Source organism: Coenobita brevimanus, chromosome 102, assembly GCF_032717465.1.
Source record: "Coenobita brevimanus isolate Jiangsu-jjx chromosome 102, ASM3271746v2, whole genome shotgun sequence".
NCBI classification, from domain to species: Eukaryota; Metazoa; Arthropoda; class Malacostraca; order Decapoda; family Coenobitidae; genus Coenobita; species Coenobita brevimanus.
The window spans coordinates 23,675,280-23,700,864 of NC_137055.1; the positions used below are offsets into that span (position 1 = coordinate 23,675,280).

Here is a 25,585-nt window from a genome sequence, read left to right on the forward strand (position 1 = left end):
CAAGCTGCTATATTTAACCCTTCCAGTGCTGTTATCTCATTTGGGTATATTTTCGAGGTTGAAAACTAGGCCACTAATTAAAAAAAAATTATATTGGTATATTTATTAACAGTCCATCCATCCATCCATCCATCATCAATCCTATGTCCCCCCATAAGAAGGATAGGAACTTGTAGCTAGGCAAGTTGGTACTGACATTTAAGATGAGAGTGACCAGCCTCAGTCATCCCTGAGTGGCGTTACGTAAGCAATAAACCCCAACCACTCCTTGGATATAAACCTACACAGGTCAATCCGACTGGAGCACTTTAATTACCCACTAAACCATCAGGCGCTATAAACTGGTGATATGATTATCACCCAGCATAGTAAGTGGTTTCCTGGTGTACAGGAAACCATTTGGCTTGTCACTCAGTGTAGATCAACCCACAGGCAAAAGGAAGGGGAAAGAATGAAGGAAAGACAGAGGAAGGAGTGTTAAGTCACCCGCAGGCAGAAGAAAGAGGAAACATATAGGTAAATATACCTTACCACCTTTCATACCTAAAACAGCATAAGAACTGACCACTGAATAGACAGAGGCTGTCAATCACCCATGAAAAATCCAAGCAGTCACGCTGCTGCCTTACTAACCGTTGAGTACGTGCAGTTTGGCAGTGGCGGGCGTCATGCCGTGTGGGTGGCATGTGAAGGTGCCGGTGTCTGAGGGTCTGGCGTTCTGCATTAGGAGGACGCTGGTGGTGGTCTCTGCCCGCTCCTCCACCACGCTTACACCACCTCGAGGGGACGTGTACCCAATGCTCTGTCAGAAGTAACTTTCTATCTAGTCATGCATATTAATCCCATAGGGGATAGCCTCAATCAAAATACCTCTATGTCACACTGTTCTCTACCATCAGGCTGCCATCCCTCCAACTCACCTCCTCTTTCATGTCTCTCCACCTCATCCCTCCATCTTATCTTCGGCCTCCCCCTCCATATCCAGGCCACCATTCCATTCACATACACTCTCCTAGTCAGCCTCTCATTTTCAGTCATAGCTAATCTGTCTCGGAATATTTTCCTTAACGCTTTTAGTAACATCTACATCAACATCACAATGCCCCTTCATTTTCTCAATTACTAGTCTCTCCATGTAACTCCAAATGCTGTATTCACTTAACTCGATTCTACCTCCTTCACTCTTGACTTGCGTCTTTCCTGGATCGATCAACAGTGGTGTTACCCAGGGTTCAGTCCTATCACCAACTCTCTTCCTTTTATTCATCAATGACCTTCTGAACTGTACATCTAACCTTATCCACTCGTACGCTGATGATTCCACCCTTCACCTTTCCATTCGGTTCCCGCAACGTCTATCTCAGCAGTTACTTCAACAAACAAGGAATGATGCTATGGCACACCTAATGTCTGATTTGGCTTGTATCTCCGACTGGGGTAAAAATAATCTTGTTGTTTTTAATGTATCAAAGACTCAGTTTTTACACCTATCAACCCGACACAATCTTCCACAATAGTACCCAATAATGTTTCATAATATCCAGTTCAATCCTGCTTTATCCTTGAACGTGCTTGGGGTTTCATTCACTCGGGACTTATCTTGGAAAGATCATATTACATCTCTCGTAAAATCTGCTTCCAAGAGATTAGGTGTGCTAAGCCGACTCTGTACCTTCTTTACCCCTGCACAGTTGTTGACTTTATACACGGGTTTTATTCACCCCTGTTTAGAGTACAACTCTCATGTGTGAGGAGGCTCCCCACATACAGCTCTTCTCAGTAGGGTGGAGTCAAAGGATTTTCCTCTCATTAACTCTCCTCCTCTTACTGGCTCCCTTCAACCTCTGTCTCTTTCGCCGCACTGTTGTATCTTTAGCTCTTTTCTATCGCTACTTCGATGGTCACTGCTCCTCTGAACTGTCTGCTTGCATCCCTTCACCTCTACGACGGGTGCGTAGCACCCGTCTAGCAACAAACTCTCATCCTTTTTCTGTCCAACTTTCTAATGCAAGAGTTAGCCGTTACTCCCAGTCCTTCGTTTATGCAACAGTTCATCTCTGGGACTGTCTCCCTCTGTCTGTATTTCCTACTTCCTATGATCTCCAGTCTTTCAAACGCTGTGTGTCCAGGCATCTCGAAATGAACGGATCTTGAATTTGGCTCTCTTTTGTATTGTTTTTGTTTTTTTTCTTGGAAGGAATGGTTTCCAGGCTTCTGGCCTTTGGTTCCTTCTTCCATGCATTAAAAAATAAAACGTCCAAGCTTCACTTCCATACATTAGACAAGGGATCACAATACTGTTTTACAGCAATATTATACCACCATACTCACGCCCCTGTTCTTTATTACTCTTTTCACTGAACCCGCAACCATTCTTCCTTGCTGTACACTTCCATGTAGTTCACTTGAAGCTTCCATTCTGACTCATCACACAACCTAAATACTGTACTTGAAGGGACTCACGTTCCCCATATTCAGACCTTCCAAATCCTTGATACATTCTGTGACTGAATTTCTCTCAAAGACCATGCCATTATACCTAGCTAGCTTCACTTTTGTATTTTTTTTTCTTACGTATATTCCCAACCTCATTCACCAAGCACTGCAACTCCCATTCATCTTATTATAATAATACAGCATCACCAGCATCCTGCAGGACTGGCAGTCTCCAAACCGTATCTTCGCTCAATGATAACGCTCCAACATCCACTGTCCTATCTTTTCGCCAACCATATATATATATATATATATATATATATATATATATATATATATATATATAGAGAGAGAGAGAGAGAGAGAGAGAGAGAGAGAGAGAGAGAGAGAGAGATACATATATATATATATATATATATATATATTTGTGTCTGTGTGTGTCCGACTATGGGGATAGGCTTCACAGCCTGCTTTCAAGGCCCAGTAGCCCTCCTACGTACCGCTCACCTCTACATGTCACCACTTCGGCGCTAACACCCACCGTCCATACTGAATACATGCTAGGGCTGTCTCATACAGGACTGGCGTATTGGTATTAGCGGGGGTACTTTTACAACATGTCGGCGGGTCTTCTGGTAGATCAGTAAAGTCGGATTTTAATGAAATTCAATTCCTTAAACTGTTTCCTGCCCCAGCGGGATTTGAACCCGGGTCCGTTAAGACTACAAGCCACCTCTCTACCGATTAAGCATATACCGTATATATATATATATATATATATATATATATATATATATATATATATATATATATATATATATATATATATATATATATATATATATATATATATATATATATATATATATATATATATATATATATATATATATATATATATGTATATATATATATATATATATATAACCACGGACATATGACATCCTCGTTTCAAGCCATATTGAAAATCTCACTTCACTCTTCACACGCACTGCACCCCAACTGCCCTTATACAAACTCTTGACAGCATTCAGCCATTTCCCAGCTATTCCATACATTTTCAGCACCTTCCACATTTTACCATACACCTTCTCCAGATCCATGAAGGCAGCATACAAATTTTTCCTGTTCCCTAGACACTTTTCCACCAAATATCGCAAAAAGAATATCTGATCTACGCATCCCTCCATTCCTAATAGTTCCTTGTTCTTCTCCAACTAATCTTCTGATTGTCTCCCTATCTCCACTGATAAATTTCCTGCCATATAGCTTTCTCGTTACACTGACAAGATTATTATCACTATGACTGCCAAACACTTCTCTTTCCTCTATTTTTTCTTCTATAGGGAACACTCATACCTAACTTCCAATCTCCTGAAACCCCACTTTCCTCTCAGGCAAATGTACACATCTTCAATCTCGATTATGTCATTAGCTTTCCTTCGTATTTCAACATTTCGGTACACACTCTATCAATTCCTGGGACTTCACCTGTTTTGTTTTTTTGTTTTTTTTCACTGTTTTGGGTACTTCAAAGCAACTAACCTCATCCCATCTCCTTGCCTATGTTGTTCTTCTTCCAACCATTCACCCAACACTTACACTTGCGCTATTTTCGTGTTCAGTGGCCAGTAGTTCCTCTAAATGTTCCCTCAAACTGCTCACTTTTTCTTTCTCCACCAGTATTTTTAGTTTATTTATTTTTTCTTACTTATTTTTCCCCTTCTGCTGTTTCACTCCTCACACTGTCTTACTTTCTTGAGCTTCCTCCAAAACGGCTTTTACAATTCCCCTCATTTTACATTCGAGTTTCTTCCAAACTCCCCATCCTTTTTTTTCTCTCTCTCTCTCTCTCTCTCTCTCTCTCTCACTAGTTTCCTCACCTCTCTTCACTGTACATACAACTCACTTTTCTATTTCTCGACATTCCGCATTCCTCCATGTCCTATCCAGTCACTCTATATGAGCGTTGTTCTCCTCTAGAGCTCGTTCCAACTCTTCACTGCACCACGATGTTCCTTTCACCCCATTTTGTTTTCTCTTCACCACCGTCACTACCTCACATGTTCCACTTTTTTTTTTTTTCTCCTCTACAAATCTTCCACCTACTTTATCTGCTCCTAATCATGCCCAGTCGGTCGTTCCCTCTTGAATTCTAGTTTTCTTTTTTTCATTCTACAGCTTATCTACTATCTTCGCACAAACTGCTTCCTCCTGCCTTCTACTTCAGATCGCTCATCGTTTTTGTACCTCTGTCTTAAGACATTACTATGTACTAATCACATAGGCCACTCAACTAATCACTATATACTCTCGTATGTTAACGTGTGAATCACCTCATGCCCCAGTCACACTGCAGGTATGACTTGCCGCAATCCTAAAAATCGCGAAACCAGTCCCCGACCACGGAGGTCTCCAAGCAGTCGTGCCACCGATAGGCTACCGGTGGTCACCCAGTGTCTGTCCAGCATGTGTCCAGTGGGCAGCCGAACGGTGACCATGGCCAGGTGCACACAGGTCAAGACACCGACGGGTGGCTGGCCGATCGTCGGCAGGCCGCCAACAGACAGTGGCCAGTCCACTTCCTGTCGCAGTTTAGACCGTGACCTCTAGGCCGCCTCCAGACCGACACCGGCCGCGGATTGGGCACCGGCTGGTCTTGGTCCAGCCCACCACCTGTCGCTCAACCGATCGCCAGCTGGACGGCAGTCGGACTTCAATCACCACCCTGGACAGGAGGCTTGTGGACAGCGGCCGCTGCAGTCCAGTCGTCACCCTGATGGAGTGCCGACGGCCACAGCACAGAGCAGGAAGTGACTGGCCTCCGTCCGGATGACAACCACTGCTTAAAAATCAGGTGTAGCTGACCAGTTGCTGTCTGTAAGCTGGCCAGATGCACTCCAGCCGCCCATCAGGCGGCTTCCATGCCACGACATCGGTGGTCACAGGGAGGTTTTTTGTGCAGCACGAAAAACCTCGCAACGATTTTTTGGTCACCATGGTGGCCTGCGGCTAGACTGAGATATATGAAGACCGGTCGTAAACCTCACCAAAACTACCCACGACTTGCAGGTCGCGGGTGGTTTGTGATAAGTTGTACCTGCAGTGTGACTGGGGCCTTAATCCCCACTCTACACAAACAGCCTATAAGGCACTGCCATTACCATGCTGTTCAGTGGATACACTGCAAAGACCAACCACCTCATTTATTTTAGCACTCCCCTCTTTTCCATTCATATCTCCGGTCAAAAACACTTTCTCACTTCTTTTGAACTTCTCCATGCACGTTTCCACATTTGCACACATCTTGTCTTTCAAAGTAGCTGTTCGATCCTTTGTCGAGGCATATATGTAATCAGTTGCGGACACTTTTATTCCTCCTTTCTTACTTCCATATAAAATCTTCTTACCCTCTCCTTCCATCTCTTGTGTATAGCTGTCCACAAACCCTCATTTACTCCTCTCTCGTCTACTCCAGCACGTATACCTAGTCCATACTCCCTGTCACACACACATCTCTCCAACTGATCTCTCTCAGTTGGAATATATATACATATGCATTTTCAGTAACCTGCACACTCTCCTTTCACCTCTGCATTTGTAACTCACATTCCACATTGCCATTTTTGGTGCGTCCTTTGTCCCGTCCTTGGTCGTAATAGCTGCCCCTTCTGTGTCTCCAACATTTTTTTTTTTTTTTTCCCAGGACGTGGCATTAGCCCTTCACCAACCACACTTTGTTGTTAATCTGAGACGCAGGGAACACGTAGGTTTGGTTACATGGTTATCACCCAGGGCAATAAATGTGTTTCTGGTCTACAGGACTTATCACTCAGTGTAGAGTGACCTACGGATAACCCTACATCGAGTTTGTGGATGATGGGCCTACCTCATTGACATTGATGTAATTAATTAATGTGAAATAAACTCAAAATATTTCCTGTCTTACGGTGTCCATCGTGTGAGTAATATGTTATTAGCCAAATAGTTTATCAATGTTAACCGATTATAAAGAAAAACATAATCAAGATATACTGAGCTTGTTAAGTTCTGTCATTTTCTCGACAAAGTAAAATCATATCTTATGAGCTGTACAAATATAGATATGTCCATAGCACAAAATGATTTCAGATAAATTTAAAAATATTGGATTCCACTGCTTTTAAGAGTGTATGTGATTCCCACAATATAGAAATAAGAAGGTAAAATATTCAAGACACAAAAGCTTGATATTTCATACTGTTCATGGATAAGTGTGGTTATCTCAAATTTAGTACAATTACAAGCAATTTCTTACACTGTATTGGTAAAACCCTACATTTTAATTATTTTGTTGTATGTTTTACTTTAGTTATGCTGTTCTGTTCCCATGAGAAAATCTATGATCCTAGTCTTTCGTCTAACCTGCACCTTGCAATGATTGTGTCCTACTGTGTTCAGCTGTGTATCTTGTCGTTCGTCCTGTGTCCTACCGTGTGTCCTGCTATGTTTTTTTTTTTTTTTTTTTTATGTGACCGACTCTGGGCATAGGCTTCACAGCCTGCTTTAAAGCCCCAGTAGTCCTCCTACGTACCGCTCACCTCTACATGTCACCACTTCGGCGCTAACACCCACCGTCCATACTGAATACATGCTAGGGCTATCTCATACAGGACTGGTGTATTGGTATTATCGGGGGTATTTTTACGACATGTCGGCGGGTCTTCTGGTAGATGAGTAAAGTCTGATTCTTTATGAAATTCAAATCCTTAAACTGTTCCCTGCTCCAGCGGGATTTGAACCCGGGTCCGTCAGGACGGCAGGCCAACTCTCTACCGATTGAGCCACCTCCTCCCCCGCCTTACCATTCGTACTGTGTCCCGTTATGAGGCTTATAATTCGTCCTACTGTGTGTCTTTGCCTGTGGGCATTGAATACCCCTGCCTCGGTTCTAGGTTATCTTAATATGTACCTTATTATTCAGTCTAATGACTCCTCCTGCATGCCATATAATTATGTCTGCTATGTCCCAGCATGTGGCCTTGTGTGTGGGTGTGAACTGACCTTGTTGTCATGGTACCATATGATGGCTTCCGGTGGGTATGGTGCGTGGTGGACAACGCAGGTCAGGTTGATCATACTGGCTCTGTTCACGTAGATGTCTGGTGCTCCAAGAACCTCCACCCATGGCTCTGTGTAGATAAGATACGCCTAGTTTGTAGAGGATATATAAATAGTTACATTACATAATCGTATGTTTTTTATATTATAGCTGCCGATAGGGGATTTTATTCTGCTAAGGCGAACCTACTAGTTCTGAAAGAGTTAAGGGAGGCTGTATCTAACAAACTATAAACCCAGTGACTCACTGACAACTTTGAGAAAGACAGTGTAGGTACGTATAGGCTTGGTGGTGATCTGACACTCATAGTTGCCCTGGTCCCTCAACTGCACCGACTTGATCCTCAGTGTCCACTCCGAGCTGGCCTCCTGGTGCAGCACCTCAAACCTCAGGTCGGTGGTGTATGTGTACCGACCCACCGTCAGGATGCGTAGGTCACGCCCTCGCAGCCACGTTACCTGAGTGTTGACAAAAAACAAGTGACATTACCAGACTCAAAGTGTGTTTAACCTACTGAGACGACAAGAGCTGTGTCCTGTTGGATGGGATGTAAATTCATGCAGAACAGTTGTTCAGAAACTTTAATATTGAAACTGGATCAGATGGCGACACCCGAATCTCCCCGGCACCAGGACGTAATTTCCACACTACCCAGCTATATAAATTCCTCAACTGCCCTCACGTTCCCCCTCCTTCACACCTTCCCACTGACTTATGCTTTGCTATTTAACTCTAAGAATGCAAATACTGCCTCTTCTATGTGCAAAAACTTCATAAGCAGTAATGTTATCTTTCAAATGCTGATGATCAGCCTCCGTATTACTTTTTGGTGTTCTAACAGAGATGTTAAGTTACGAGTACAGTACAGTATATATTGACCTCCACCCATTAGCTGGTAAATGTATTATATCACAGGGAATTGGTGAATCTGTCTCTCAGCACTGGTAACACAATTGTCTACATAACTCCTACGATCCTGGAGGGTCTTTGTAAATATATAAATTTGGTTTCTCAAGATACACATACACAAAACTGGATATACATTAGACCTTTTGAAAACTATAGTTCTGTTCTTGGGCGCAGTGTAGGAAAACAGACACTTCTGGGTGCGTGAAACATAGTGAAGAAATACTGTCAGGCCAATATTACCTTACCTCTTGCAAAGTGAAGGTGTCAAAGGCAAGTCTACCGTACTCTATTACACTCCAGACATCATCTTCTGCTCCCCATACCTCGCCCCCACTACATCATGGAGAATGGTCAAAACCCTAGGTTCTGATCACCTCCCAATCATCATCACTACCAAAACAAGAATCACCCCAGCTGGCCACAAACACACATACACTAATTATAGGAGAGCCAACTGGGAGGCCTTTGTAACTGAAACAGAACAACATTTCGAAACACTAAACAGTACACCCATCACAAACATCAACACCGCTGTGCACACTTTCAATACAATCATACAAAACGCAGACAAAAGACACATCCCCAGAGGCAACAGAAAGAGACACAACCCCAACTTCACACCAAAAATTCAAGGCCTCATCAGACAACGGGACACACTGCGACACTCCCCAACACCCAATACACAAGACACCATACAACAAATACAAGAACTCAACATTCAGATAAACAATAAAATATCAGAACAGCAAACACTAAACTGGAAAAATTACCTCCAAACACTTGACCACAAAACAAACATCAGCAAACTCTACAAAACACTAAACAGCATCACACTTTCCAACAGCAACACCACACAATCACACGCTGCCATCACAACAACAGACACCATACCCTCAAACAAACAACAAGCAAACACTCTCATCAATCACTTTTCACAAGTCAGCCATCTAAACCCCCATCCCGAAGACCGACATATCATCCGACTTAAGAGACAGTTTCCCACAGACCCAGACTACACACCTTTCACTTACAACCAGACGAAACACATCATTAACAACCTCAAGCACTCATCTGCCTGCGGACCAGACAACATAAGCAACATTCACCTTAAACACCTAGGACCACAAGGCATACAAGCACTCACCAACATAACAAACTACAGCTACTCACACAACATAATACCCAACATCTGGAAGCATGGCAATATCATCACTATCCCTAAACCCAACAAAGACCCCACGTTACCCTCCTCAAACCGCCCCCTCACACTCCTCTGCACCCCCTCTAAAGTCACTGAACGACTGGTACTACAACTAGTCACACCTTACATTCCCCTAGCCCAGTCACAACATGGCTTTAGGGCGCCACTACACACCACAAACACCCTTCTTACAGACCTTACACAGAGAGTTTTCGATGGTATGAATTCAGCTAGGCCACCACACAGAACACTCCTAGTCACACTAGACATTAGCAAAGCTTTTGATGCCATCCCCCGCCACAACCTCACAAACAAAATACTCAACACAAACATTCACAATAACACAAAAAGATGGCTGGCAAACTACTTAGCAGGCAGATGTGCACATGTAACATTTGCCGGTCAGTCTTCTAACATCAGAAACTTCATGAACGGCGTCCCCCAAGGATCTGTTTTGTCCTCTACACTCTTTAACCTATACATGCACGACGTACCCACACCCCAAACACCACAGATACACATAGCTTCCTATGCAGATGATATAACACTTACATGAATGCACCAAAATGCAAACACAGCTGCACACATCATTCAACCTTACCTCAACACACTACACGAATGGTTCACCACAAACAGGCTCAAAATAGTCCCAGCCAAATCTACAATGACTCTTCTCACAAACTGGACAGCAGAACACAGTCACATCCCAAACCTCACCATAAACAACACTCCCCTACCACACAAACACACACACACACAAAATCCTTGGTGTAACATACATCAATGTCATTTAAACAACACATCACAAACATTAAAAATAAAATAACACCAACACTCAATGCTTTCAGGTCACTTGCCCATACAACATTCGGACACAACAAAGAAACCACCATCACAGTATACAAGCAATACATACGTTCAATGATGAATTATGCAAGCCCTGCCTGGGCTTAACCTCACCAAAACACACTACAACACTCTACAGACCATACAGAACAAGGCCCTAAAAATAATCACAGGTTGCACAGCTACTACACCCACAGACCACCTACACCAAGAAACCAAAGTCCTCAAAGTCAAGGATCACCTAGACATGAGAGGCACCCAGTTTCTTGCTGCAGCCTCCACAAACCAACAACATCCACTACAGTACATAGCACCACATCCACCCACACCAAGGAACATCAAAACAACACCCAGCACACAATACCAAACTGTCATCTCTCCCCCCTCGTCCACCTCAGACCAGCTTTCAGAAGCATATCCACACTCATATCACTCGCTGCTCCATTCATTCACTTAAAGACAACACACAGCTGCATGCACGGCCTCCTGACATCCACCCTTCTGAATCCTATCTTCCTCGTGAGGACAGGGTCCACCTGGCCAGGCTGAGATGTGGGCACCATCCAGCCCTCTTAAGCTACCGGAAGAGGCTGGGTGACTCCATTGCTGATGCCTGTCCAGGATGCAACACAGCACCCCATACTATTAAGCACATAATGGAAGACTGCATTGCACACAATCACCTATGCCAACAACATAACATACACTCTTTGAGAGCTCTGTGGAAAGCCCGGTCTCGGCCATGGCCTTCCTAAGGGACTTGGATCTGTTCGGCCAGACTGCCTAGGGAACAACTACTACTACTACTACACTGACGGATAGGTGACTGGCCTAACCCTCTGGTAGCTTTATATATCCAACAAACCTCCAACACCAAGGAAGAATATGATATTCACCCAAGTTGGTTCCTAAAGTCACAAGACCTCTAAGCTCACATCAAGATGACAGAAGCAAATCTGCCTAGGAAAGGAAGATGTAACAATCAATTTTATTTGTGCTTTTGGGTAACCATCGAATTTTACGTGATACAGTTATAAGCTGTTTTATTGATTTTAAATACAGTTATAAGCTAATTTGTCGATTTGGATTTTGAATTATTTTTCTCTTAAACTGCCCATTTCTGAGTTTGAAACGTAACAGTGTTCACTGCCTGTATGAGTGTATATTTATATTTGGAAGGGTTACAGTCTACTCGTAAATTGTATAATGCCACTACCCTTTTTCACTTAGCTACCATCATTATGATCTTAAATTAACTAATAATAAACACTAGTAACCGATTACAGTTTTTATGTTCAATGAATGAACCAAAGGATGAGTCCGAAAATCTTGCTGACAGAAAACTGAATTACTCTGAGATGGCTGGATACACTGTGTACGAAATGCTAGAGGTTACAGGCAGAATAATGCTGTTCTATATCTGGCCTGGTAATCTGTATGAAGGAACAGGGACACCTAGTGCCAACATCATCAGAGAGTTGGACAGAAAGTATGTGTGGACAGATGAGTGCTGTGTACCGTAATTCCGTGGTTTCCAGTTTTCTTGGTCCAGCCCCACATGTGGCATTTTTCACAATATTATAAGAACTAAGTGGACAATGGGAAGGAGGCGTCCACATAATTTCAATTTGCCATATTTTATGATATTAATGACAACAAAGCAGTATTGAATACCTTCATAAGATACTTGTACCTGCTTTTGATCGATTGCATAACCAGACTGAGTAGGGACCAAACGCCTAGACTCCCTAGAAGTTCTTTACAGAGGATATCCTCACAGAATGCGGTGTTAGGCAGCAAAGAGATAGACAGTATAAATTATTCTTTTGACTTAATGACCAAAGAATAGGGAAACTATGTTACCTGAGAGCCAAATAATTAATTGTTTTACTTACTCCGAGTGTAAAGTGGGAAGAAAGTAAGAAACTGTTATGGGAAGAGGTCAAGAAAGTAAGACAGTGTGATATGAAAAGCAGTAGGAGAGTGAAAGATAAAAAGGGAAGAATGTTTGTGAAGGGAGATACTGTGAGCAGATGAAGAAATTACTTTAACCCGCCGTGCGCCAGTGCCATTTTAAAACAGTCTGACATAATTCAACGGCCAGTGCCAGTGCCGTTTTAAATTGGTTTAAAGTAAAAAACTTCACTGTGACCGCAATTGTCAAGATTCGCCGGTAAAAATTGGCAGGCATGTAAGGTAACTGTTCCTCTACCATTCCTCAGGCTGTCAAGGCCATACACTCACTCGCTCCCCCCCTCATGCTCGCTCTGCCTCACTCTGCCTGTGTGCCTCACCCAGTGCTGTATATAGTGAAGGCATTTTGTATATATTTTCATGTAAGTATAAGTTGTAAATATTTTCTTGAAAGTGTAAGGACTATATAGTGAAGTCAAGTTGTAAATACCTTCTTGTAAGTGCCAGGGCTGTACATAATGAAGTCAGGTTGTACCTATCTTCAAGTACCGGTAAGTGTAAGTTAATGCATTCACAGTGAGAAAGATATGCAAATTGTGATAGATGCTGAAGTAATAAGTAATCAGAAAAGTGTATTGAACATTGCCATACCTTCTCAGCATAAATACCTGAGTATTCCTTACATAGAAAACGGCTTTCTCTCACGTACGTGGTGAGCGTGAGAGAGCAGCTATACCTGTACGCGAGTATGCAGGACTCAATAAAACTCATTTCTGAGCCTCGGTGAGCATTTTAATGGCGAAATTCGTTGTTTTCACATCAAAATCTATCATTATAGCCCCCCAAAAAAAACAAAAAAAAATCTTGACAAATGGCCGGCACTGGGGTGACCCATAGGGCTAAAAATAGCTGGCAAGCAGCGGGTTAAGGAATTGCTGAGTTAAATGAATGAAAGTAACGCAAGTGTAAGTGGGTGAGAAGTGGCTAGGAGAAAAATAAAGCCGAGTAGGTGGGAAGAAGTTAGTAGTATGAAAGTATCTGAAGCAATAAGGAAAGTTAAAATGGGAGTGAGAAGTGTAGTAATCAAAGTGGTATTATTGTTATCAGTGTAACAGGAAAATTTATGGATGGATAATTACTGATTGAACCTAAACAGACCAGGAATTAGTCAGAAAAGAGCAAGGGGGTTGAAGGAAGAGATGGGTTTGCTTAAATCAGACATTCGTTCTAAGATGTCTAGTGAATAAGTATCTAGAGAAGCGAAAGTAGTTGCATACTGTCTTCATGGATCTGGAGAAAGTACATGGCAGAGTAGACAGACAAGGAATGTGGAAAGTGTGGAAACATATGGAATTAATAGCAATATGCTGAATGTTGTGAACAGTATGTATGAAGGCTGCAGTGTGTGTGTGTGTGTGTGTGTGTGTGTGTGTGTGTGTGTGTGTGTGTGTGTGTGTGTGTGTGTGTGTGTGTGTGTGTGTGTGTGGACAGTGAACTAAGTGAGTTGTTTCATCTTAATGTTAGAGTGAAACAGAGATATGTCAGGTCTCCATACTTGTTCAATTTATATACGGATGGAGATATATACAAGATATGCAAGGTAAAACAGTGGATGATGAAGTGTCCCTAATGAGAGAGGATATGGTTTTGAGCTTGGTAGTGTATGCAACAAAAAGAATGTAAGATAATACTAAACTTAAGGTCTCTGAGAATGGAGACTGAAATAAGATGATTAGGAAATTGAGAGGGTGAGTGCATATAAGTACAGTTCTTAGGTAATTTATAAGAGTCATGTGCGCACTCAGCTTGAATATTGCTCACCCTCGTAGAATGGATGTGGAGAGGTTGCATTAAAACAAGTAGACAAAATTTAGAACAATGTTAGAATTATTAATAACCCTGCTATTACAAATAAACTACCTCCCCTACAAGTAAGAAGGAATGTTGCCTCCCTTGCATTATTTTACAGATATTTTTATGGCAAATGCTCAGACGAAGCTGTGTCCATGATGCCACCTCTCCATGCCTTCCCTTGTGCTACACGGGCATATGGTAGCGCTCATGACCGGAATGTCACTCAGCCATATTGCAGAACTTCTGCCAATCGGAATTCTTTCATTTCCCGAACTGCATCTCTCTGGAACGCGCTTCCTCAGAGTTGTTTCCCTCCAAACTTCAACCCACAGCTGTTCAAGTCTAACTGTTACAGATATTATATGAGCAGAGGACACCAGTAATCTGGTGTATGGATTATTTTTTTAATTCGTTTGTTTTTCCTTCCTCTGTTTTTTTTTTTTTATTAAAAAAAGAAAATGTGATGATTAAGGTCGGAAACTTGTAAGATGAAGTACTTTAAACGGTATAGCAGGGAAAAAAGGTTGCTGGTTTACTGAAAGCTGTGATAACAAATAAGGAAGTGGACATGGAAGCAAAAGAGTCCCTGCATGACAGTACTAGGATCTCCAGGTGAGCTTAAGAAAGCAAAGATTGGACCCTGCTGGAAGGACACAAGTCAAAAGTGATAGCAGTCGATATGAGTTGTTTGAAAGGAGCATATGGAGTTGCACGGTGAGACAGACAGACAAATAAGGACGTGAAGGAGAGCCATGGATATGGCTGAAATCGTTATGAGATATACTCAGATTGTTTGACCATGAGAAGAGGACGGAGAATGATAAACTAGAAGATGGAGAATGATAGACTGACTAGAAGAATGTACTGTATATGACTAAGGTGGAGAGGGAGAGGGAGAGACCAAGGATGAGGTGGAGGGATGGGGAGGAGAGATATATGAGAGAGGGTGAGTGTGAGTTGAAGGGAGGGCTGCCAGACTACAGAAGACAGGACGACATGGAGGAAGTTTGTTTGTGGCTACCTGTTACTAAATTTAGGCGTCTGGCTATAGTTAAATAAATTTATTTCATGGATGGCTATCTATAAACGATATTTATTGCTTAAATGTTATCTCAGAATAAAAAACCTAAAACCTTTCACTGCATATTTTTGCCTACTTTCAAAGTGTCACATGGCTAACTACATAACTATATTAAAATGGTTTTCATGGAGTAAATTAAAATCTTTTCTGTTCACAGCAATTTTTCTTATAATCATGAAACTTTACTAGTATATAAATTGTTGTTCAAATTTCTATCTAGTCTACCGGAACGGTATGTTATTACTTGCTTTTCAGTGAACACAAAAAAAGAATATGCGATCGCGAAAGATGTCCTGTTTAAGGAATAAAAATGTATAGTATGTTCTGCTACGGAAATAATTTGTGTCATATTATTGCTATTTTTTTTACCATATCAAGTTTACATTAGCTATCTATCTATCTATCTATCTATCCATCTATCTATCTGTCTATCTATCTGTATATAGATATATAGATATATATTCATGTAATGTTCGGTATTTATGCATATATATACAGTATATATATATATATATATATATATATATATATATATATATATATATAGGTGGGGACGCTCACCATCCACTCACTCAATGTAGTGCTGCATTGGGTGTCTGCACTTTCCTCTCTTCCTTCGTTCCTCATCTGCCTTTCTTTCCTTCATTCTTTCCTCTTTCTTCTGCTATGGGTGACTTTACACTCCATCTTCTGTCTTTATTTCCTTTATTCTTTCATTTTCCTTCTGCCTGTGGGTGACTACACTGAGTGACAAGCCAAATGGTTTCCTGTACACCAGGAAATCATTTACTGCGCTGGGTGGTAATCATATAACCAGATTATGGCGCCTGGTGTTTTAGTGGGTAATTAAGGTGCTCCAATCGGATTGAGCCGGTGCATGTTTATATCCAAGGGATGGTTTGGGTTTATTGCTCATGTAATGCCACTCAGGGATGAGTGAGGCTGGTCACTCTCATCTTAATTGTCAGCACCAACATGCCTAGCCCCGGCCTCCTACGCTCCTCATGGGGCAACACAGGACTGGATGATGATGATGATATATATATAATGTGTGTGTGTGTGTGTGTGTGTGTGTGAAGAGAATCACCAGGGCTTGCCTTGCATGTACTTCTTCATCTCTACTGGCTAACGTTTCGGTGCAATACTTCTACCATCATCAGAGCCTTAAAAAGAAATAAAGGACTGTACAGTCAAAGACACAACTATCTTCCCAAAGTTTGAGGAATATATAGCGGAGAAATCGAACCATTTGAAACACGCACTAATGGAGATAGGGTTTTCAATGTATTTCGCCAGGTGTAGATTTTCTTTGGACGGAACTGGGAATAGAGTTGTGTCTTTGATTGTACATGTAAGATTCTTTCTTACAATATTTTAGTCATAAGTAATTGAATAAAAATGCATTAAGTTTTGCATAAATGCCTTAAAGTGAAAGGTGCAAAATGAATAATTTTGGGTAAAAATAACCATCGTGGAAATAATGACTTAAAAAGACCATCCCAGGTCAAATAATAAAAAAAAAAAATCTGAAGTCGGGTCTGGTATGTACAATTATTAATAAAACATAATATTTAATTAATAATTAATTCAATTTATAATTTTATTAATAATTTATGTACCAGACCCGACTTCAGATTTTTTTATTATTTGATCTAGATTGATCTTTTAGATTCATTATTTTCACGTAGGTTAATATCTCCCCAAATAATTCATTTTCACTTCTCACGCTGTTAATTTACTATTTCCACGTAGGTTATTTTCACACAAAATTATTCAATTTGCACTTTCACCTCAAGGTTTTTATGCAATTTTTTTTTTGCAGTTTTATTATATTACTCATGTCTAAAATATTGTAGAAGAATATTACATATACAGTCCTTTATTTCTGTTGTAGGCTCTGATGATGTTAGAAGTACTGTACCGAAACGTTAGCACTTCGGGTGGATGGTTGGGTGCAGGGTTGGTAATTCCGCCAGTAAATATTTAGTCTGTCGTAAGCCAGAATAATGGAGGAAGGACACCCCTGTTAACATTCCTTATATGTGGCTACAGAAAAGTTTGTCGCAGGAAAGTTAGAGATGCGGCTTACATAAAAGACTCCATTCAGCAGCACATAATGCCAGTAACAGAAACAGAACTTGTTGTCTTGCGTTATTCTTCAGTTCATACATTTCAGGTATTCCCATAAAAATATCATATCTTCAGTCCTACATCCTTAAGAGGGTCAGCATTGACTTTAGAAGTGAATAGATGGGCCTTCAAAATGACACGTAAGATACAAGGTAACGGAGGCATGCGATAAAAGGATGCGAACGTTCACGCACCTATAGCGTCAAAACAATGCATTCCATCACAAAAATGTATAGAACTTTTTTGTGGAAATTTTTATGCAGATTATTTTCTTTATCGACACATTTTGTTCTAAAATGAACACCAAACGAAATATTCACAAAAAAATTATTTGTGCCGCCATTTTTCCAAGATAGCGGCCAAATCCGGGGTGGTATAGGGGTGCAAAAGTAGTATGTTGTTAAGTACTCATTCAAGAAGACGATAAAACTTATTCCAGCTTCCTTAGTTTTGTTCCTTATTCAACTCCAAACTGATTGGCTCTTATATATATATATATATATATATATATATATATATATATATATATATATATCATCCTCATCATCCTTATCATCATCATCATCCTGACCTCCTTTCCCACCCTAGGGCAGGGTGAGGAGTATCAATGTCCAGACAGTCCAAATTTGCCCAGCCCAATGGGCCAAGCTTCCATTCACTCATCTTTCAAGCCCCTGCAATCCTGGCTCTATCGGATATGCCAAAAACATTCACCACGTTCTGTACCTTCACATAAACATATCCGATAGAGTCAATCCGGACGCTGCCACATTAAAAAGGGGTGCCAAATCCCTGATCATGCACTTCTTTTCACAACATTCTTCCAGCCAGCTCGATCTCTTGTCAGATCCCTAGTCTCACCGACTTCCAAACCTCTCTTCCTCACACACTCATCCACCATATCTTTCCACCTTCTCCTTGGTCTACCTCGCCTCCTCCCTCCTTAAAATTCCCTCAGATATACCTTTTTCACCAATCTATCGTTATCCATTTTCTCCACATGACCATACCACCTCAGTACACTCTCTTCGATTCTAGTGTCCACAGACCTCTTTAATCCACATCGTTCACGAAGCACATTATTTCGTATCCTATCTACCCTCTGTATTCCATATACATTCCTCATCAGTCCCATCTCCACTGCTCTTACTCTTGACTTTTCATTTTCATGCCACACCATTTCACATCATGTGTTAAAGTTGGCACTAACACTCCTTCATGTAAGCCTCGTGCAGGTGCAACACTCAAGCCTCTGTTTCTTATCAAGGCCTTCATTGCACCGGGTACTTTTCTTCTTTGTGTCACTCTACTTTCAACTTCTTTTGCACATTATGATACATGACGTCCGGAACCTGTCATATGAAGACAGACTGAAAAGACTAAGTCTGCATTCGCTAGAGAGGCGTAGAGTAAGGGGAGACTTAATTGAGGTGTTTAAGTGGATGAATGGTATAAATAAGGGAGATATTAGCAAGGTACTTAAAGTGAGCATACAGGATAGAACTAGAAATAATGGTTTCAAACTAGAAAAATTCCGTTTCAGTAAGGAAATCGGTAGAAATTGGTTTGGTAATAGAGTAGTAGACGAATGGAATAAGCTACCTAGTAAAGTAGTTGCTGCCTCTTCCATTGAGAGTTTCAAGCATAGGCTAGATAAGCATATGACAAATAAGGGGTGGATATAGAATAAAGAAAATCTTATAACCAATACTAATTCAAAAAATTTTCTTTTCAGGTTACACTATGATAGTCTCTATTCTCCTTTCACACTTTCCTGTAAAATGTCCACGCCAGTTTTTCTATACGGCTTGGTGTTCTTTCTGACTTTTTCCTGCCGGCTTCGGCTGGAGGGTTTGGAGGGCGGGGGAGAGCCTTCTTCTTTGCTGTCCTTATCTCATTCTAGTAGTTCAGTTACTCTTCTGGGAGCTGCCTAGCATGGGCCAACCGGCCTACTGCAGTTATCCTCTCCTTATGTTCTTATGTTCTTTTCTATCACTGTACCCAGGTATTTGAACTCTTTCACCAAATCCAATCCCTCTCCATTCACTGTAACATCGCACTGGGAGTCACTTTCTCTCTCAAAAACTATCACTTTACTCTTTTCTACATTTCCTCTCATTCTTGTCTGGTACTTGCATGCAGTACTTCATCAGCATACAACTAAAATGAGATATTCCATCCATCACCATTCATTACCAGTGCCATCCCTCTCTCCATTACTCGTGTCTTTACTTTTCTCATCACCTCATCCATATATGTACTAAACAACCATGGGGACATCACACAACCTTGTCGCACGCCCACACCGATCGTGAACGATTCATTTAGATGCCCATTAACCCTTACACTTGCTTCACTACCATCATAAAATCTCTTGACGGCACCTAGAAGCTTACCATCTACACCGTACATACGCAGAACTTTCCACAATCCTTCTCTGTCCGCTTTGTCATATGCTTTTTCCTGATCCATGAATGCCATAAATACCTTATGTTCCTTCTCGCAAGTCTTCTCTGCTATCTGTCTCACTGCAAATATTTGATCCACCATCCTCTGCCACTCCTAAAGCCACCCTGTTCGTCACTCACTAGGACTTCTGATATCTCTCTGCTCTCTCTATAATAATTCTTCCATATTCCTTCCCTACCACACTCAATAAACTTATGCCACGATAATTCTTTCACTCACTTCGCTCACCTTTATTTTTGAACAGGGGTACAATCACAGCCTTTTTCCACTCTGCAGGCACATTTTCACTCATCCATGCCTTCTTACATATCTCCAACAAGCACTTTATTCCACTCTCTCTCCACTACATTTAAGTATCTCTGCATACACCTCATCAATCCCAGCTGCTTTCCCATTTTCCAGCCGCTTCACAGCACTCTTCACCTGCGCGAGTGTCACGTCTCCTGGCACTGCATTCCTTTTCTGAACACCCTCATATATATATATATATATATATATATATATATATATATATATATATATATATATATATATATATATAATCTCATCTCATCAGCCGTTTGAGTGTGCACTGCAGGACCGGCCTATCCCGACCGAAGTAGGGACGATACAGCCAATGTATCTCTAACAAGTGGCTTAGGCTGTCTAGAAGAGATTGTATGTAGGGTGAGAAGTGCTTGTAAGTGTAACTTTAGTGTTGTAGTGGCTTTGGACGTGTGTGTAGTCTGTGAACCAAATGTAATCGGCCCGCACAAGCCGCCTGGGTGCAAGTATACTTTATAGTATGCGACACTGGTTCAACCATAAGACCCCTTATGTCCGCCAAGCAGTTCGTGGCCAGAAGAACGCTCCCAAAGTCTGTTACCCTGGTGGGCTGCGAACCCTTGTTCTTCAGTATACGAAAACTTACACTTTACCACTGTACCACAGAGGCTCCATATATATATATATATATATATATATATATATATATATATATATATATATATATATATATATATATATATATATATATATAAATTCTATCTATCTATCTATCTATTGCCAGACACCATAATCCCTTAAGGGGTGGCCATTTGACTTTGAGTTGTTTGTTTTAAGGGGAGGGGCACTAACCCTCCACCAACCCACTTGTTCACACGTAGGGAGCACGTATGGTTTGGTTATATGGTTACCACCCAGCGTTGTAAATGGTTTCTTGGCTTACAGGAAACCATTTGGCTTGTCACTCAATGTAAAGCCACCTGTAAAGGAAAGAAAAGCAATAAGAAGTGAAAGGAAAGATGCGAGAAATAGGAAGAGAGGAGGGGAGGCACAGAAAAAGAATGATAAAGGCTAAGAAAGAAGTAGGCAGCACTACATCAAGTGAGTGGATGATGGTCGCCACCACCTATATATATATATATGTGTGTGTGTGTGTGTGTGTGTGTGTGTGTATAAATGGTATCTGGTGAGCGGGACACCAACATATATAATTTAATGGAAAATGGTGAAGAGCTGAAAAAACGTGTGTGAACTGAAAAAAAAAAAATGTATTACATTTGTCTCTTTCTTTAATATTCTTTCCGATTCTGATTTCCTCCTCTTAACTAAGTTAACTATACCTGTAAATGAGAACTTAATTAACTATACCTGTAAATGAGACCCACCGTGTGACCGGATAATTTTTCCTCTCTCTCTCTCTCTCTCTCTCTCTCTCTCTCTCTCTCTCTCTCTCTCTCTCTCTCTCTCTCTCTCTCTCTCTCTCTCTCTCTCTCTCTCTCCTTACCGACTTATCACTCTTGGCAGCATGAACAATACAAGTCAGGGTAGCGGTCTTTCCTAGGTAAGCTGTTTGAGCTGGGACCATGGAAACATCGAAATAAGGCTCCTCCTCTTCCTTTCTCATTTCATCTTCCTCCTCTCCCTCCTCCATTCCTCCATGCTCCAAGGCCGAGGGTCCGGTGTGGGATGCTGGTGTGGTGTCGGTGGAGCTGGATAGAGGATAGGCGACTTCAACTTCATCAGGACCACTGGTGACACACAGTGTTAGTGCGCCTGGTAAAGAAAGGCAACATTATACATAATGAAGGCATTGAGAAAAGAGAAGACTATATGATTACTGATGGTACACAGAGAAAAGAATAACAAAAAGCATTAGATCAGTGTATGTCGAATATAGGATGCTATTAGGACAGAGAATCAACTATTGATAAGTTCCAACCTTTCTCTTGAGTATAACCCACACCTCGCAGGTTTGAACTCAGATTCTTCCTGCCCCAGAGGAACAGGCAAGTGGCATTAGCAACAGCAACACATAAGGTCAGTCATCACAATGTAAATGTTATACGATCAGCTTAAAACCTTTGTACTGGCTTCGAGTGATTTCACATCAGTACAAGCCACAATTCATTATCGACGATTACTTACCACCGTCAATTTGTATAATACTTTTGTAGTTATGAAATCTTCCAACATTAGTCACAGTGCAAGATCTATGAATACCCATCGTAATGAACTGGTTTAACAAACACGAAAACTTTTATAGGTGATGCCACTACGCTTATCCCGTCAGTCCCTAGGCGCAGCTGTCCTTATACTCGGCTGACGTCTTTTCATTTAACCATAACACCGTCAGACAGATGTATTCAGCTCCAGTGAGACCTCAAAGAGATAAGGAGTAAGTGATCATTATGTCTAACTTTACACAAATTGAACAAAATTCAGGTCAATTAAAAAAAAAGAAATCGGTTGTATTATGATACAAAATAGTTTTCGAAGTAGTGGGGTCACATTCAGCCTCTGCTATAACAGTTTATCACAAGGACTCTCCCATGCCGAATATAAACCTTCGGTAGTAAAAAGAATTCACTGCAAAAATATGTTATTGGAATAACAGAGACAAACTGATGTACAGTATCTGTGTGTTTTAATTTAGCATAAAAATGTCTCTCTGTATAGGTCCTTGAGGATTAACATACTCAGGCTCCTATTCGCATCACAGCTGAATGGAATCGTCACTTATTAGCTGGAATAGATGCTAAAGCCTAGGTGTCCCGTACATGGAGAGGTTAATGGCACCAGTATCAATATTCATGCCCTCAAGACTCACTTGTAGAGGAATAAAATCGTCTTCCGTCACCCAAAGAGAGAAAGAGAGGGGGGGGAGGGGACTATCTTCCTCAATCTGTTTAAAGTGAGCCAGGCAGTATCCTGTACTCCTTGAGAGGTTACCCCCGCACGGAAAAAGCCAGTAAATCGGTTTCGACATTTAATTCTACAGTATATACTTTTCCCATCCATAGTTTTTTTTTTCTCTTCTTAGCCTCTCTTCCTCCTTGTATTCTCATCCTTTCTTTGCTCTCACTCACGTCACCACTTAACTGTTTACTTTCGTTCTCCCCTTTTTTACTAATCTCTTTTTCCTCTCCATTTTTGCTATTCTTACATCTTTCCCACCTTCTCTCTTCATCCTCCACCGCTAATTCTCTTCTCCCTTCCTGAACCATCTCTCTCTCTCTCTCTCTCTCTCTCTCTCTCTCTCTCTCTCTCTATATATATATATATATATATGTGTGTATGTATGTATGTATATACATATAGATATATATATATATATATATATATATATATATATATATATATATATATATATATATATATATATGTGGAGTAGACTGTAGCACCAGTCGAGCAGGGCAGTACTCCCGAGGTGGATGGAAAGCTGATGACAGGGAGTGCTGGAGCTCCCGTTTCATCAGCCCTCAGGACTAGTTCCTGACCATCCCCCTTTGCTGAACTTTTTCAGTGTCTCAGTTACACAGAGAGTAGGCCAGCATGTTCTCCAGTACAAATTTCTCTAACTATCTACACCAAACTACATGCACAGTACACACTACACTTCCTATTCAAAATTCATTTAAAATGGCGTCTCTTCACCAAGCCTCGGAGTCCCCAGGGGGGGGGACCATAAATGCCCCCACCGTCCCCCCCTCTCCCGGTGACGACTCGAGGTGCCTGGAACCGCTGTCTGACTCTCTTCTTCTTCATTTCTGCAACATTCGCGGCCTTTCCTCTAACTTTCGCTCTGTTGAGCACCACCTCTCCTCCTCTGAACCTCACCTTCATTTTCTAACGGAGACTCAGCTGTCTGAGGCAACTGACAGCAAACCCTTTTCTGTATCCTCCTACTTTCTCTATACTCATTTCAAAGCCAAAGGTGGCTGTTGTGTATATATACGCAACGGCTTGTCTTGCTCTCGTGTTCCTGAACTCGATTCTACTGAATTCTCTACACTCTGGCTTCGGCTTTCCTGTCATTCTCTAACTAAATATATCTGTGCTGTTTACTTATCCCCTAATTCTACTGACTATCAAAAATTCTTTGACTATCTTACTTCTACGATGGAACACATTCTATCGATTTCTCCTTTCCCTGAAATCTCCATTCTAGGAGATTTCAATGTTCACCACCACCTTTGGCTCTCCTCTCCTTTCACTGATCCACCTGGTGAACAAGCCTACATCTTTTCTATCCTTAATGACCTAGAGCAGCTTGTACAGCACCCTACCCGTATCCCTGACCGCCTTGGAGAGAGCCCCAACATACTTGACCTCTTCCTCACAACTAATCCTTCTGCTTACTCTGTTAATCTTTTCTCTCCGTTGGGCTCCTCCGATCACAACCTTATTACCTTAACCTGTCCTATCACTCCGGTACGGCCTGTGGACCCTCCAGGGAAACGTCGTTTGTGGCATTTTGGAGCCGCGGACTGGGAGGCCCTCAGGCAGTACTTCTTTGATTTTCCCTGGAATGATTATTGCTTCCATGGCCTGGAGCCATCTGAGTGTTCCTTGCGCATTACAGAGGTTATTCTCTCGGGCATGGAAGCATACATTCCTTTCTCATATCCTTTGACTAACGCAAGAAAGCCTTGGTTTAATCACGCTTGTTCTAGTGCTGTCCGCAACAAGGAGAGGGCCTACAAAAGGTACCGGAGCCAACCCACCCCTGAATCACATCATCTTTACGTTTTTGCCCGGAATCGTGCTAAGTCTGTTCTTCGCTCTACTAAAAATATTTTCATCCATACTAAATGCTCTCAACTCTCCAACTCGAATTCTTCCCGCTCCTTCTGGCACCTTGCCAAAAATCTTTCTAACAACTTTACCTCATCATCCTTCCCTCCTCTTTTCTACGCTGATGGTTCTGCAGCTATTTCTTCTACTGATAAAGCAGATCTCTTCGCACAGACTTTCTCCTCCAATTCCACCTTAGACGATTCCGGTGCTGTTCCTCCATCTCTTCCCCCCTCTGACTTCCTCATGGCTGACATTAAAATTTCTTCAGGTGATGTATTTTCTGCCATTACTGGCCTCAGTACTAACAAGGCATATGGGCCTGATGGGGTCCCTCCTGTTGTTCTCAAGAACTGTGCTTCTGTGCTTACACCCTGCCTAGGCAAACTCTTTCGCCTTTGTCTGTCAACTTGTACCTTTCCTTCTTGCTGGAAGTTTGCTCTCATTCAGCCAGTCCCAAAGAAGGGTGACCACTCCCAACCCTCCAACTATCGTTCAATTGCTTTAAGGTCCTGTATTTCAAAAGTTTTCGAGTCAATTCTCAATAGAAAAATTTTAAGGCATCTTTCCTATCACAACCTTCTTT

General features: G+C 41.6%; 1 protein-coding gene across 1 annotated transcript; it reads right to left on the bottom strand.

The window, feature by feature from the left end:
* Positions 1–628: 628 nt before the first annotated feature.
* LOC145415361 (limbic system-associated membrane protein-like) lies at positions 629–21,790 on the bottom strand. The gene is made up of 4 exons (XM_080284648.1): positions 21,710–21,790; positions 7,785–7,995; positions 7,480–7,607; positions 629–802 (listed from the first exon to the last, which is right to left on the bottom strand). The coding sequence occupies exons 1-4, from the start codon at positions 21,788–21,790 to the stop codon at positions 629–631; spliced, it is 594 nt and encodes a 197-aa protein (XP_080140774.1).
* Positions 21,791–25,585: the final 3,795 nt, after the last annotated feature.